The sequence below is a fragment of the Canis aureus genome, chromosome 34, assembly GCF_053574225.1.
Source record: "Canis aureus isolate CA01 chromosome 34, VMU_Caureus_v.1.0, whole genome shotgun sequence".
In the NCBI taxonomy this organism is placed as follows: Eukaryota; Metazoa; Chordata; class Mammalia; order Carnivora; family Canidae; genus Canis; species Canis aureus.
Genome location: NC_135644.1, coordinates 13,631,142 through 13,645,061, shown reverse-complemented (window position 1 = coordinate 13,645,061; position 13,920 = coordinate 13,631,142). Strand labels below are relative to the sequence as shown.

The following is a 13,920-nucleotide window of genomic DNA, read 5'->3' as shown; positions in this document are numbered from 1 at the left end:
GGCACAGAGATTTACCATATACCCTCTGCCTCTATACATACATAACTTCCCCCACTATCAGTGTTCCCCACCAGAGTGATACATTTGTTATAACTGATGAACCAGCATTGATACATCATAATCACCCAAACTCCATAGCATATATTATGGTTCACTCTTGGTGTTGTACATTCTAATGGGTTTGAACCCATATGTATATAGACATATATCCATCATCATGGTATCATAAAAGTATTTTCACTGCCCTGAAAATCCTCCATGCTTGCCTATCATCCCTCCTCCTAATCCCTGACAACTACTGATTTTTTAAAATTAATCTTTATGCCCATTGTGGGGCTTGAACTTAAAACCCTGAGATCAAAGTTGCATGCTCTATCAACTGGGAGAGTCAGAATCCCCTGATATTTTTAATATAGTCTCCAAGGTTTTGCCTTTTCCAGGATGTTGTATAGTTGGAGTAATATGTCATACAGCTTTTTCATATGGCTTATTTCACCTTTTTTATGTGTGGACATAAGCTTTCAATTCCTTTGGGTAATTACCACAGAGCATGATTGCTAGATCACATCAGAGTATGTTTAGTTTTGTAAGAAAATGCCAAACTTTCGAAGTGTCTTTCAAAGTGGCTATACCATTTTGCATTCCCACCAGCAGAGAATGAGAGTTCTGGTTGCTCCACATCCTTGCTGTCATTTGGTGTTGTCAGTGTTCTGGATTTTGTCCATTCTGATAGATATGTAGTGGTATCTCACTGTTGTTTTAATTTGCATTTCCCTGATGACATATTATGAGGAACATCTTTTCTGAATCCTATTTGCTATCTGTGTATCTTCTTTGGTGAGGTTTCTGTTAAAGTCTTCAGTACATGTTTAAATCAGGTTGTTTATTTTCTTACTGTTCAGTTTTAAGAGTTTTTTTTGTATATTTTAGATTATAGTCCTTTATCAGATATGTCTTTTAGAATATTTTCTCCCAGCCTGTGGCTTGTCTTCTCATTCTCAACATTGTCTTTCATAGGGTGGAAATTTTTAATTTTAATGAAATCTGGCTTACCAATTATTTTTTTCATTATTGTGCCTTTGGTGTTGTATCCAACAAGTCATCACCATACCCAAGGTTGCCTAGATATTTCCCGTGTTATCTTCTGGGAAGTTTGTAGTTTTGCATTTTTCATTTAGACCTGTAATATATTTTAAGTTACTTTTTGTGCAGGAGGTAAAGTCTGTATCCACATTTTTGTTTGTTTGTTTGTTTGTTTGTTTGTTTGTTTTGCATGTGGATGTCCAGTTGTTCTGGCACCATTTCTTGAAAAGATTGTCTTGCCTCCATTGTATCAAAGATCCCAGGAACCCAGGATCATGACCTGAGCCAAAGACGCTCAACCACTGAGCCACCTAGGCACCTCTACCAGATTCATCTTTAAAACTTCTAGCTTTTGAGAAGCCTGCGTGGCTCAGCGGTTGAGTGTCTGCCTTCAGCTCAGGACGTGATCCCAGAGTCCAGGATCGAGTCCCACATCAGGCTCCCTGAGGGGAGCTTGCTTCTCTCTCTGCCTGTATCTCTCTCCGCCTCTCTCTGTCTCTGCATCTCTCATGAATAAATAAATAAATAAAATCTTTAAAAAGAGAACCTTCTAGCTTTTGTCAACATCTAGTCTCTGAAGAAATGTGACTGGTGGGTAGAGATGTGTGGTCTGCTTTCTTCCACATCTTCCCCTTTCTCCTCTGCCTTCTCTGTGCTGGTCAATGAGGGAAAGAAGGAAGACATTTCTTTCATAGAGTTTCTATCTTTCTGTTTACATTACCCAATCTATTATCACATATTGTCTACTTTTTATTAGTATTATTAATGAAATACAGTTTCATTGTTAATGGATTAATCATAGTTAATTTAAATTTTCCCTTTGACAATTCTAAAACCTAAGTCATATTTGAGTCTGGCTCTGATGCTTACCTTGTCTCTTCAGACTCTTTTTCCTTGCATTTAGTATGCCTTGTAAGGTTTGGTTGAAAGCCAGATGTGATATACTGGGTAATAGGAACTGGGATCAATAGGTCGTTAACGTGAGGTTTTAAGGTTTTATGTTAATCTAGCTAGAAGCTGGACATTGTTTAATGTTTGTTGTAGCTATAGATGCCAAGTCTTCAAATTCCTCTAGTGTCCCGTTTTCATCTCTGTTGTGTTGGGCTTCCCCAAGAACACCCTCCTTAGATAGAGTCTGCACGTTTTAACTCTTTTGGCTGTGATCCACTGTTTTTATACTGGTATGTTGGGGGCCTGTGGGGGAAGGGGAATGCCCTGTAATGTCTTCATTAAGCCTCAGTCATTTAGTGGGTCTGTGTCCCTGCACTGTGCCCCTCAGAGCTGTTTCATAGCTTCTTTTTCCTCCTTAGGTGAGAGAGGAAGACTAGAAGGGGCTAGAGTCAGAAAAATGTCCTTCCCCCAGGTGAGGTAAGACTCTAGGAAAGTCTTCTCCCTGGAGAGTATGCCTTTGTCATGGAGAATGCTCTGGGTATATTTCACAGTGCACTCTCTTTCCTTCTGCCAGAACCACTAGATCTTTCTTGGCTCTTCATCACGAGAACCTGGTTGAGTGCCAGAAGGTAAAACCCATAAAAGTGTAGGGGCCCACCTAAGATTGCCTCCCCCAGGAGTTTCTCACTCTTAAGGCACCCCAGCAATTCATCAAAATTACCACTCTGAAAACAAACTGAGAAATATTAAAGAAATTTTTTGAGCAAAAATTGATTTGAATCTGGCAGTACCAAACTAAAAGTGGTCAAGAGCAGTCCACTGACAGGATCTCAGGGAGATACTTTTATATAAAATGGTAAAAGCAAAGTAGGGAGATTATGGACTCACTCTAGTTTCAGACTAGTTGGCAGTTTGATTGCTTGTGCTTAGGTTTCAATCTTGTAACCTTGAAACATGTATAGGCTTAGATTTTGGTTTGCTTACGTAAGCAGGCTGCCATGGCCTTCAAGCCACATCAGCCTAAGCCTTTCTCCTTTCACTGAACATCATTTGAAGATTCCTACCAGTCTGTGGCTTCTGTTCCAGGTGGGCTGATCGCAAATGTGATCCTGGGTTGCCTTGTCTCTCTGGACTTGGGGGCAGCAGTTTGCCCTGTGATCTCCATTCTCTGGTGGGCCCAACAAAAGTCATTTTCACTTTGTTTAGCTTTTTCTTGTTGTAGGGACAGGAGTAGCAACTTTCAATCTTTTTACATGTAGAAGCTGAAATTGGAAATCTATAACCCAATTTTGAACTAAGAACTTTAAGAAAGACTTTTTTTTTTAATGGCCTACATATGGAAGCCAAAGAGGTCTATAGATGGTTCTTTCATTATTTAACAAGTGGAAAAACTTACATAGTTATTTCAGAGTGGTGAAATCTGTTTATAAGTCTGACTTCCCCTTTCTTTAATTTCGTCTAGTCAGCCAAAGAGTGCTGACATAGATGATAATTATTATAAGAATGAGACATACGTTTGCAAGAGGCCTTAGTTGTATTATTCCAAAATGCCAAGGAATGTAACTCCTAAGAGTGTATCATTTTCACTAAAAAATTGAATATTATTTCCCCCAGCTCCTAGAGATTTCCTCACTAGAAATTGAAAAGGGGAATTTAAAATCCAGAATATTGTTGTTTTGATTCATTGACTCATATTGCCTCCCTCATTTTTTATAACCCACAGAAGTTTTGCTTCCCATTAAGATCGAGAGCTCATTCAGACCAGGTACTTTATGAGCCACTACTTTAGCCTAGCATGTTGCTTTGCACACAACACACCCGTAAATACTTGCATTAAATTGGATGTAGACTTACGTGACTTTTTATTGCACTCAGTTGCCAGAGTTCTGCCGTCAGCTTTGTGTCCCAATCTAGCTTGTTATGCTTATCTCTTGGCTTAAAATGTTGTGCCTTGCAAAAGGCTTCTGTGAGCAAACACTCGAGTAAAATGAATTACCCCCTTTCAAAAGGGCCTGAATATGGTTTTTCTCAAGACCTATTACTGTGCCTTATACCTCATTATAATCTACTGGGGAGTTATTGTGCATTTTGTAATGGAGGCTAAATTCCTATTTTTCATCACCTGATTAGTATTTCTGAATTGGCTCTGGTGCCAAAAGGAATATTTTCCCTTACTGTTTCTCCTTTTCAGTAGTAATATAAATATAATAAAAAGCAGTAGAATGCATCCCCTCTCCAGAAACAAACAAAAACCAATTACGGTCAATCCTGAGGGAAGTCTTTGGTGGAGAAAGCCAAGAAAAGCAGAGAGAAAGCTGAATACCTCTGCCTTTATCTGTTCTCTCTGCCTAGCTTTTTAGGATCATATTTTCACAGACCAATTTGGATTCTTTCATGCCCAGGTGGGGAGAAAAATTTTTATCCTCAACACATGATTGATGTGTTGAAATGTATGCAATTTCATCAGAGAGGGGTCCGTTCCTTGGAGCTTGTTTGTGATGTGTGTTTTCTGGCTATAGGACAAAACTTCGGGCAGCCCTAGAAAACAGACCAAGGAGGCATTAATGAAGGCTCACCCTGCTAGCTCACTGTCCACCTTCCTTCCTTGTGGTCCAACAGGAAGAGAGCCTGGGAGATGCGGCAGCCCTGTCACCGATCCGTGGTCACCACTACTACCCTGCCGTGCAGGTCCTGGGTCTGCTTGTCCTTCAAGCATTTCTCACCCGTCCTGCACTCAGCTGTGCATCACAAGGAGGACAACTTTTGCAGACAGCATTTCCCAGGCTCCTCTGGCCACAGTTTTGCTTTTAGGGCTGGTTTTCCCTCTTTGATCATCTCACTAATACCACCATGCTTCTCTTCTCTCCCTCTTCTGTGTAACCTAATCATTTATAAATGAAATTCTTTGCCTCATTTCTCTGGGTTCTGGCTAGACGGAGATTGAAGGCAGGAGGGTTCTTGCCCCACTCTTGGCACCGGGGCTCTACTGCTAGGATATAGAGGCCTCCACAGTTCCAGCTTCCACCAGGATGCCCAACTCAGGCTCTGGTCCCTCTAGCCTTCCACTGAGGGCTTCCTTCTTTGCTGACATCTGGTTTTGGTTTCTCAGACACCTGTTTGCCTTCACAGCTCCTCCACCATCCATAAAGCCAATTCCCAGCATTAAATTCCCTTTGTGGTAAATCCTGAGTGGTTTCATTGTCCTGCTTACCCTTTGGCTGCTACCTGTGTCCTTGATACATTTGTCTTAGCCTTAGTAGGATAGCTCCTTAATACCAAATGTTTTATTGTCACAAACATGCTTTTTTAAAAAGTTAATTCAAACTAAGCATGATGCATTAATTCACAGTGGATCACTGTGAATACTTATTGCTGAAAACTCATAAGGTCAAGTCTGATACCTAATAACTTAGAAGGCCTTAGATGCACTTTTTTTTTTGATGGATTTGAATCAAGCAGAACATTATCTTTCCCAAAGGGTGAGCAAAGATGTCTTTCAGAGAGAAGTGCAGGTGGGAGGGGGTCATTGTACCTCCCATATAGACACTGGACTGGGATAGACTTGGATTCAACCCTGAGCTCTTCCAGATATTAGCTGAGTGAGTTCGATCCCTATGTGTGTCTGGCCCTAATGTTCTCCATAAAAAATGAGATAGCATAGATAACAGTTCACGTGTGGACAAACGTGTAAAAGGCCTGACATAGGAAATGCTTGGTCTTGCCTTCAGGGCTTCTTTTCTTGTTTTGATTCTCAGTAATATCACCATGCTGCTTCTTTCCCTCTTTTATTTAACCTAATCATTTGTAAAATGAAACTCCTTTCCTCGTTTCTCTAAAGCACAGCTAAGGTGAAATTCTTAAAAAGGAACTTTACGTGAAAGCCAAGGGAAACCAAAAAAGGAAATAAGCAGATCCAAAAGCAATAAAGCCATGCTCATAATGGAGGGATCCCTGAACAGGCAGTGGCCACTGACTTATTTTGTTTCTCAGGGACCTGGACTGCCTGTCGTGGATACCCTCTGTCTCACCACCTCTGGCTGCTAGGCATAGAGCATGGATTCTCGCCTAACTGGACATAGTGTTCCTTTCAAAGACAAATTTTTATTCCCCCAAAATAAAACTTTCCCTGTTTTCACCCTGCATGGGTTCCTTGGAGGTTTTATTTAAATAAAAGGACTGTCCCATTCTCAAAGCATCCATTCATTGTGTTACCCCTAAACCTACAATCTTTGAGCCAGGAAAAGGTTCTGAAAACGCTGCCTTTCAACAGATTAAACAGTCTCTGGGTCCTGGAACCAGTACTAGGATTATCAGGCTGAATGGCAACCTTGCGTACATTTTACCTCTTTAGAAGTTGCAAATCAAAGGAACAATTCTTTTGAAGTCTGATGCTTCCCTTGCTTTCGTAATACTTTCTTTTGAGGACTCCAAGGAACCAAAAAGGGAACTATCCAAATTAACAGACCTAAGGACCACTTTTGGCATTTTGTTCAAATACAGCCATCTCTGTAGAAACAAATGAAAAGATTCAGTCTTCAAATAATGTTTGATTGTACCTACCAAAGAATAAATATTCACCAGTAATTCTCAAGCCTGGGCATCTTCTTGACCTCTCGCCCAGCCAGGATCTCAAATACTACTGCAAAAGAAGGTGAACTTTTGCTAGGAAAGCAAAGGTTGCCTCAGAAGCTAATCCCACATCCATCTACTGTAGACCACATACACCGGCACCTCTTTCTTTGAAGACAGGAAGAAGAAATGTGTTTCTATTATCTTCAAGAATAACCAGAAGCTTCTACAATTTACATGCATAACCAGGAGTAGTCCTAGACATATAAACCAAGCTGTGTAACATAAGGAAGTGGGATACAGGACTACTGGGAACTCACAACTCAGAAATAATCAGCATGTTTTAACTGCACACATTTCCAGGGCCCTGGTGCATGCTGGTCTGGAGCTTTTGAACATTTTTTTTCAGGTGACTTGGGATCACACAACTCTATCTTCTTTGAGGAAGTAGTACAAACACAGGGCACGCCTGCTCTCCCATCTGAAGGTCTGCCCTAAGGGAATGTGGGCTATTTCTGGGCAAAGACAGTCTCTGTTTAAAGCTCCTACTGTATTGGCCCAGACTGACATTCCTTGGTCTATGGTGGTTGTAAACAGTATGCTGCTAAAATACTGTAATATTGCTTGACACCTGTGCTCTAGTGATTTCAAGAGGAGAAAATAAAAGTCTCCTTGATGTCAGGGAGGTGATGGAAATGTTTAAGTAAGCCAGTGGGATTTCAGTCATTCAAAGTAAATCTGCATCTCGTCTGTCCTTCTCTTACAACTTGTATTCTATACCATTTCCTTAATTCTATAATCATATAAAAGTCGTAACTCATCTGAAATTTGCCGTCAATAAAAAGAAAGGCATATATTTATACATGTATATTTGTTTTTTGGTACGTAAATTATTTTAAATTAATATTGACTTTTACTTCCTCCATTGATTCTATTTTTTAATTAGGATGAGAGGGAAAATCTACCAATTCATTTTGAGTGTAATGGCTTGAATTTGCAAAAAGTAGGATTTTTAGTATTAAGTGTAATAATGTCTACATTAGGTCTTGTTTTGTTTTGTTTTGTTTTACTGCTGTAACAAATTACCACAAGCTTAGTGGCTTAAAACAACACAAGTTAATTAATTCTACAGTGCGTAGGTTAGAAGTCTGAAATGGATCCCACTCGGTTAAAAATAAAGGTGTTGGCAGCCATTTGCTTCTGAAGGTCCATATATTGCTTCATCTTTTCCATCTTCTAGAGGCTACCTTCCTTCCTTAGCTCTTGGCCCCTTATATCAGCAAACCCATCAAAATCAGGCCAAGTCTGACTCATGCTGCTGTCTCTCTGGTTAGAATGCTTTTGCCTCTCCCTTCTATCTTTTAAGAGCCCATATGAGCGCACTAGACCTACTAGGAAACACCAAGATAACCTCCCTAATTTGAGTCTTAACTTAACATCTACAGAGTCCCTTTTGTTGTGTAATCTAATATAGCCACAGGTTCTGGAGATAAGGATATGGACATCTGGGTGGGGGGGGGGCATGATTCTGCCTATACAATCTCATAATTAAATGCATCGTCATCTCCTACCTTCTGGAAGTGGCATAAACCATGTTGTATTGATGGTTTTACCACCATGTTTGACCACTCATATCTTTCTCGTCCATTTGGAAATGCCATTGACAGATCTTACAGAGAACTAGAGGGAGGGGGCGTTGCTAGGACCAATGGACCTACCTGTGTAGCTGTGTACCAAGGCATTTTCCTGGGATCCCAATTCAGCAGCTTCATCTAAAGAACGTGGATAATGGAGGGGGCCTCATACAGATCCTAGAGCTGCACTGACAGTCACGGAATCCCCAAAGCTATACACCACTTTGCAAATGAAAGAGATAGTACACTAGCTGTCCCAGTGGGTTCTAGGAACTTGAGTACATAAAACCACCAAGAAGTTATCATTTAGCAATTAAAGCTTTTTTCCAAAAATACAGATTGCAGAAAAAGAATCTTAACTACACGACAGAGGATGAAATCGCTCATTTTCATTCTAAATCAATGCTTTATCCCTATCCCCTGAGATGGGTCATTTTAATCTCCATACATGTTTATCTTGTTTTGCTCTTTCTTCTGCTCTGATGTTTGTTATGCTTTGAGTAGATATTGATTCCCTTTTCATTAAGCCTGCAAACATCTAATCATTCCTGTTTTTTTTTTTCATTTTTAATAATTTATATTTAAATTTTGGCAAATTGAAGGTCTAATTTTGCCCTTTGAATGCCTCTGCATTCAAGTTCTTCAGGCAGATTTTATCCCTTCTTTTTTTAATTCTATTTTGAGTTTTATAAAAATGGATGTTTCTTATTATCCCCCCAACCCATAATTTTCTTTAGCGAACTTTTAGTTTAATTTTCTTTTGCCTTAACATTTTATTTTTCAGACACCTCTCATTGAACCTCACGTTCCTCTTCGTCCTGCTAACACCATTACCAAGGTAATGGGATGTAGGTGGGTTGATGAGCCATCAGAGCTAGCTTCTTAAGTAACCATTGGAGGTGGTCAGTATGTCAGAGCATCACGTCAAGAAACTTCGGATACATTTTCTAGACACAATAAATATTCAGTGTGTTTCAGTTCTTAAATGAAACAGTGACATTTCAGACAAGTGAACAATGTAAATGCGTGAATGAGTTGTATTTTTCAAGCCAGAGTCAGAAAGTGATTTAAGTATTCATCTGATTTGTTTTCCTTCTATAAAATCTCCTTCTTCTTCCTCTTCTTTCACCTCATTAAAATCCAGGTCCCTTCAGAGAAGATCCTCAGGGCTGGAAAAATTTTACGAAATGCCATTCTTTCTCGAGCTCCTCACATGATAAGAGATAGAAAATACCACCTAAAGACATACAGGTACGTGCAATCATCCTAAAGGCTATGGCCGCCTCAGATTCATGTCTAGTGAAATTGGAACAACCTTATGTTTTCTTGTGTTTGTATCCATGGGCAGCTTGTTTTGTAATCCTCAAGGTTCTGGAAGATCTAAGCTTGTCTTTGATCCCTGCTTAACTTTAAGTATCATTAATATTCTGAGAAATTATTCCTAAACTAATTTGCATGGACATTGGTTTAATTATGGTAGAAGAAATTTTTTTTTATTTCTGTTTGCTAGTGGTTTTTTTAGGGAAACTATTAGATTTAAATGAGACTCAGCTAACATTTACTGAGCATATATTTGTGCTTGAAGCCCTCTACCAGACCATTTTTCATGTTATCCTATTGCCCTCTCACAATCCTGCTAGGTAGGTGTTAGGCCACTTTTCAGATGATAAACCTGATGCTTAGAGAGATTAAATAATTTTCCTTGTCCAAGTCACAAGTCTAGTGAGTGGTAGAGCCAGGATTTAAACCAACCAACCTTGGTTGATTTCCATGTGCAGTGATCTTTTCATTCATTCTATCATTCATTCATTTCACAGATGCTGGTGCCCAGTATTAAGTACCTACTGGGCACCAGATACTATTGTGGTCTAAGCCCTAAGGATATAAGAGTGAACAAAATTATGCAATGTCCTTTACAGAGTTTACTTTCCACTGTAGGATTTCATTCTAGTATACATATAGTGAGATATACAACTCTGTATCACATCTGTAATCATTTAGAATAAGGACTCATTATAGCTGTCACTGGAGTTAAGAAATTATTTAGTTGAATCTTCTGGGATGACTGAACAGTGATAGGTCAACTAAAGATTCATGACTGATCTTTGGCTTTTGATTTTTTTCAATTCAACAAGGATTTAGGAACTGGAATGGCCTATGTATGGCACACAAGCCTTCACCCTCTCTTTCCACCCATGGAGCACCCTCATAACCCTCTTTCAGCAATCACTCAACTCTTGCATTTAGCCTAGACATGATTTCAGAACCCATCAGACCTGGCATGAGTCAAAAGCCATTTGATGCACATGAACCAAATTCATAAGAGACAGTGAAAAGCTTAGAATACAAATTTTAAAGTTATCATAAAAGATATGTATCTTTCTAGTGACTGTCAACTATGACAGAACCTATAAAATTAGACCTGATTAACCTATAGTAAACTTTCCAGTACATGTGCCTCAAGATCTGTTTCTTTCCCAAGGAAAGAGATGGAAAAACGTGGCTTCTTCCTCTTTGGATCACTTTTTCTGCATTCCATGAAAACAAACACTCTTCTGTTTGTGCTTGTCATGAATATGTTTACAAGACCAAAACTGACAATATATTTGTTACATTAATTGGCCTTTTCTTGAATAGAAACTTGGAAATGAGATGGGATTTGAGAAACACTTTGGTCTTATCAAACAGGATACATTCCATTTCTTAAGACATATGCCATTTCTTAAGACACCTAGCCCTTTTAATGTTGATATTTACTAGCTAACATTTTGGATGACTGCATTGGGAACTCTCCAACCCTGGAAATTCATTCTTTTGGGAGACTGTAGTCTCTACACACTGCTATAATTTTAAGAGAAGTAAGGTTTAAAAAAAAATCATGTGTCACATGTTTCCACAGAGAGTTAGAACAGTTTAACTTATTAAGTGAATCTCAAAATCTCATATGAAAAAGAAAAATGACCTTTTTCTTTTTCAGTCTTTATTATTTTTTCCCCTGACTTAGGATGTGACTATGCTTTTCCAAGTGTTGACTTGCATTAGGGAAATTCCATTAAAATATGTCATCTTTTAGACAAAATGGAAACTAGAAGTCAGAAACCATAAACTCTTTCTTGCTCCATAGTACTAACATTTTAAACCCCTGAAATATAGGTGTCATGTCTATTCCACACCCTATGACACAAATTAATGATCTGTTGGTAATAGCCCATGGACTCAACTGGAAGCCGAAGGGATGATTTTTTTTCTGCACCAGAGTTTGGGTTCCTTGCCCCAAATCTTGTACTTCCAGTTCCATCTCTCTCCTTCCTACTCTCTACCCACTTTTGTCATTGCTGCAGTATTAGAGCATTGAAGTCTCCTCAGATGCAGTGTCACCTCCAATGATCACATGCTAAGGTACACCATCGATTCTAAAGTGGCTAGAGGCAGCCCAGTGATTCCATCAGCTGCAAGTGGCCCAGCTATGTATCTTTGTTCTGTATTCTGACTACAGGGTTCTCATACCCTGTACAAAGGCCCAGGTGCTCTGAGATCATCTCAGTTCCTTTTAGTAAAGATAATTAATCGAATTAAAAGCCACATGGAATTAATTTTTTATTCTTTTATATGACTTTTCCCATTAATAAATTCTCAAATTGGAAGAGGCATGTTTTGACAGGTCATATGTTCAGAATGAACAGTACATAGATGCCTCCTTTGCTCATTGAAGTTCTTTATATGAGTATAGAACTGTTTTCAGAGCAGCCCTAGAAATCTGATGGCCTTCTCAGTACATCTTCCTTGTGAAATATTCAATAGTAGGATCTGAATCAGGGCACCCCAGGAGCTTGGACAGATCTCAGACTTCCTAGAATATTAGAACCGGAAGTGGCCTTAGAGGCCATCTTTTCCTCCTTGTTTTTTTTACAGATGCGAAAACAGAACCAGAGAGCTTAAACGATATGGCCATAGTCACATAGCTACTAGCTAGTAGACCGAGTGCTGTATCTCATGACCCCTCCCAGGCTAAGCCTCTTCCTAGCATGGCACAGCACCAGGAAACTTCTCCAGTTTAAACTAGAGAGGAGCTCCTGAGCTCCACCCCAGAGATGGTGCTGTCCTTAGCACAAAGGGGAGGCCACCAATGACATAGCAACATAGACCCAGCTGCTCTGTGACTTCCTATGTTATCCCTGGGATTCATTCCTAGGGCTTCAAGATTTCATTTCCACCTTTGAACCATCATGCCACAAACCCCACCCTTCTCTCACACCCCACCTCAGTGTTCCCTCGTGTGTGTGTGTCTGTGTGTATAGTTATATGTTTCCTAACTAACACATGTAGTTTGCCCATCCCAACAAACTTACCACAGAGGGGCAACTTACATACAGGTGAATGTGTGACTATTACAGAAAGCATGTGGAGCTCCTCAGATGACAGGCTCTGTGGAAGTGCTGATGCTCATTACATAGGACTTTTTTCAAAGAGATTTGCATCACTAATTGCTTGTTTCTCCCAACACCCCTCTGAGGAAGATCAGTAGTATTACTTGAAAATATAAAGTGCTATATAATTTTGCACTTATACAGCGCCTTTCATGGAGCACCTCCAAGTGCCTCACAAACATTAACTCATTCCTCACAAGGCTCAGGTGAAGGAATTCAGAATTTTGCTTTGCCTTCATTTTACACTGAGATTTTCTGGGACCGACTCAAGGCAAGAGAGTTTCTGGCCCTGGGATTAGCTTGCTAGATAATGCTCCCCAACTCGTGGCCATTCTGTTTCCCCTGGATCTGCAGTTTGTAACGCTTTTTCATTGGCTGGAAGGTTCCCTCATGAGCTGAGTGGTTTTACTGGTTTGTACAAGTTTGAGAACCTGAGGCCACACCAGGATGTGCTTTGTTTGCAGTGAGACCTCTTAGGGTGGAAGAGCACAAGCATTTCGGGAAGGTCTTTCAAAAGCCATCTCCCAGCCTTCATCTGCAAGGGGGTGACTTCCCACTCTTTTGTGTCCCCCCCTCTCCTTAGGCAATGCTGTGTGGGCACTGAGCTGGTGGACTGGATGCTGCAGCAGACTTCATGCGTTCACTCCCGAACTCAAGCTGTTGGCATGTGGCAGGTGCTGGTGGAGGACAGTGTTCTCAATCACGGTAAGATGAGCCACAGTCCCTGGAAAACCCTCTGGAAATGCTAAGTGCATTTCCCTAGTAAGTCATCACTAAACTCCCACATGGGCAAAAAAAGAATTATGATCCCTTTAGGGGCCCACAGAGCCAGCATCTCCATTTAGCAATACAAATGCGGCGAGTGGAGGCTATTGATTGCTATGTTCCGCCATTGTGCCTTCCTAACTTGGGAGAATGTATGAAGGGAAAATGAAATTACAACCCAAGTGCATCAGTTCCAATTATGTTTATTAGTTTGCATTCATGGTTCATTGATAGTGTGATTATACTCTGAGCATAGCAATCCTGGTGCGGGGGCCGAATGAAGAGCAATGAAATGTGTGGCTGGGTTGATAGCATGAAAGACAGTAATGAATTCAGAAGCTGCCTTTTAACTATGGTGTTATCTGGGGGAGCCGATTTGTATACACATGGGATGACCGTATTGCAGATCAGAAATGTGCTCGACAGTTGAAGCCCCTGATTCCCGCAGGGACTGTCATTGGGCAGGGTGGCTGGTCAGTCCTGGAGTGGAACTGTAGTTGAACTGCTTATGCCATTTGCTTTAAGACCATTTCTCCAAACTGACAAACTAT

At 40.2% G+C, this 13,920-nt stretch overlaps 1 protein-coding gene across 11 annotated transcripts in view; it reads left to right on the top strand.

The window, feature by feature from the left end:
• RAPGEF4 (Rap guanine nucleotide exchange factor 4) overlaps positions 1 to 13,920 on the top strand; it is a 284,010-nt gene that overhangs the window by 190,038 nt on the left and 80,052 nt on the right. For 9 of the 11 annotated variants that reach the window (XM_077883030.1, XM_077883032.1, XM_077883039.1 and 6 more), the window contains 3 exons: positions 8,962 to 9,015; positions 9,322 to 9,428; positions 13,188 to 13,309. In XM_077883030.1, coding sequence (XP_077739156.1) covers positions 8,962 to 9,015; positions 9,322 to 9,428; positions 13,188 to 13,309 — 283 coding nt within the window. The remainder of the gene's footprint in view (positions 1 to 8,961; positions 9,016 to 9,321; positions 9,429 to 13,187; positions 13,310 to 13,920) is intronic. The other 2 variants (XM_077883031.1, XM_077883040.1) reach the window with 1 other exon arrangement.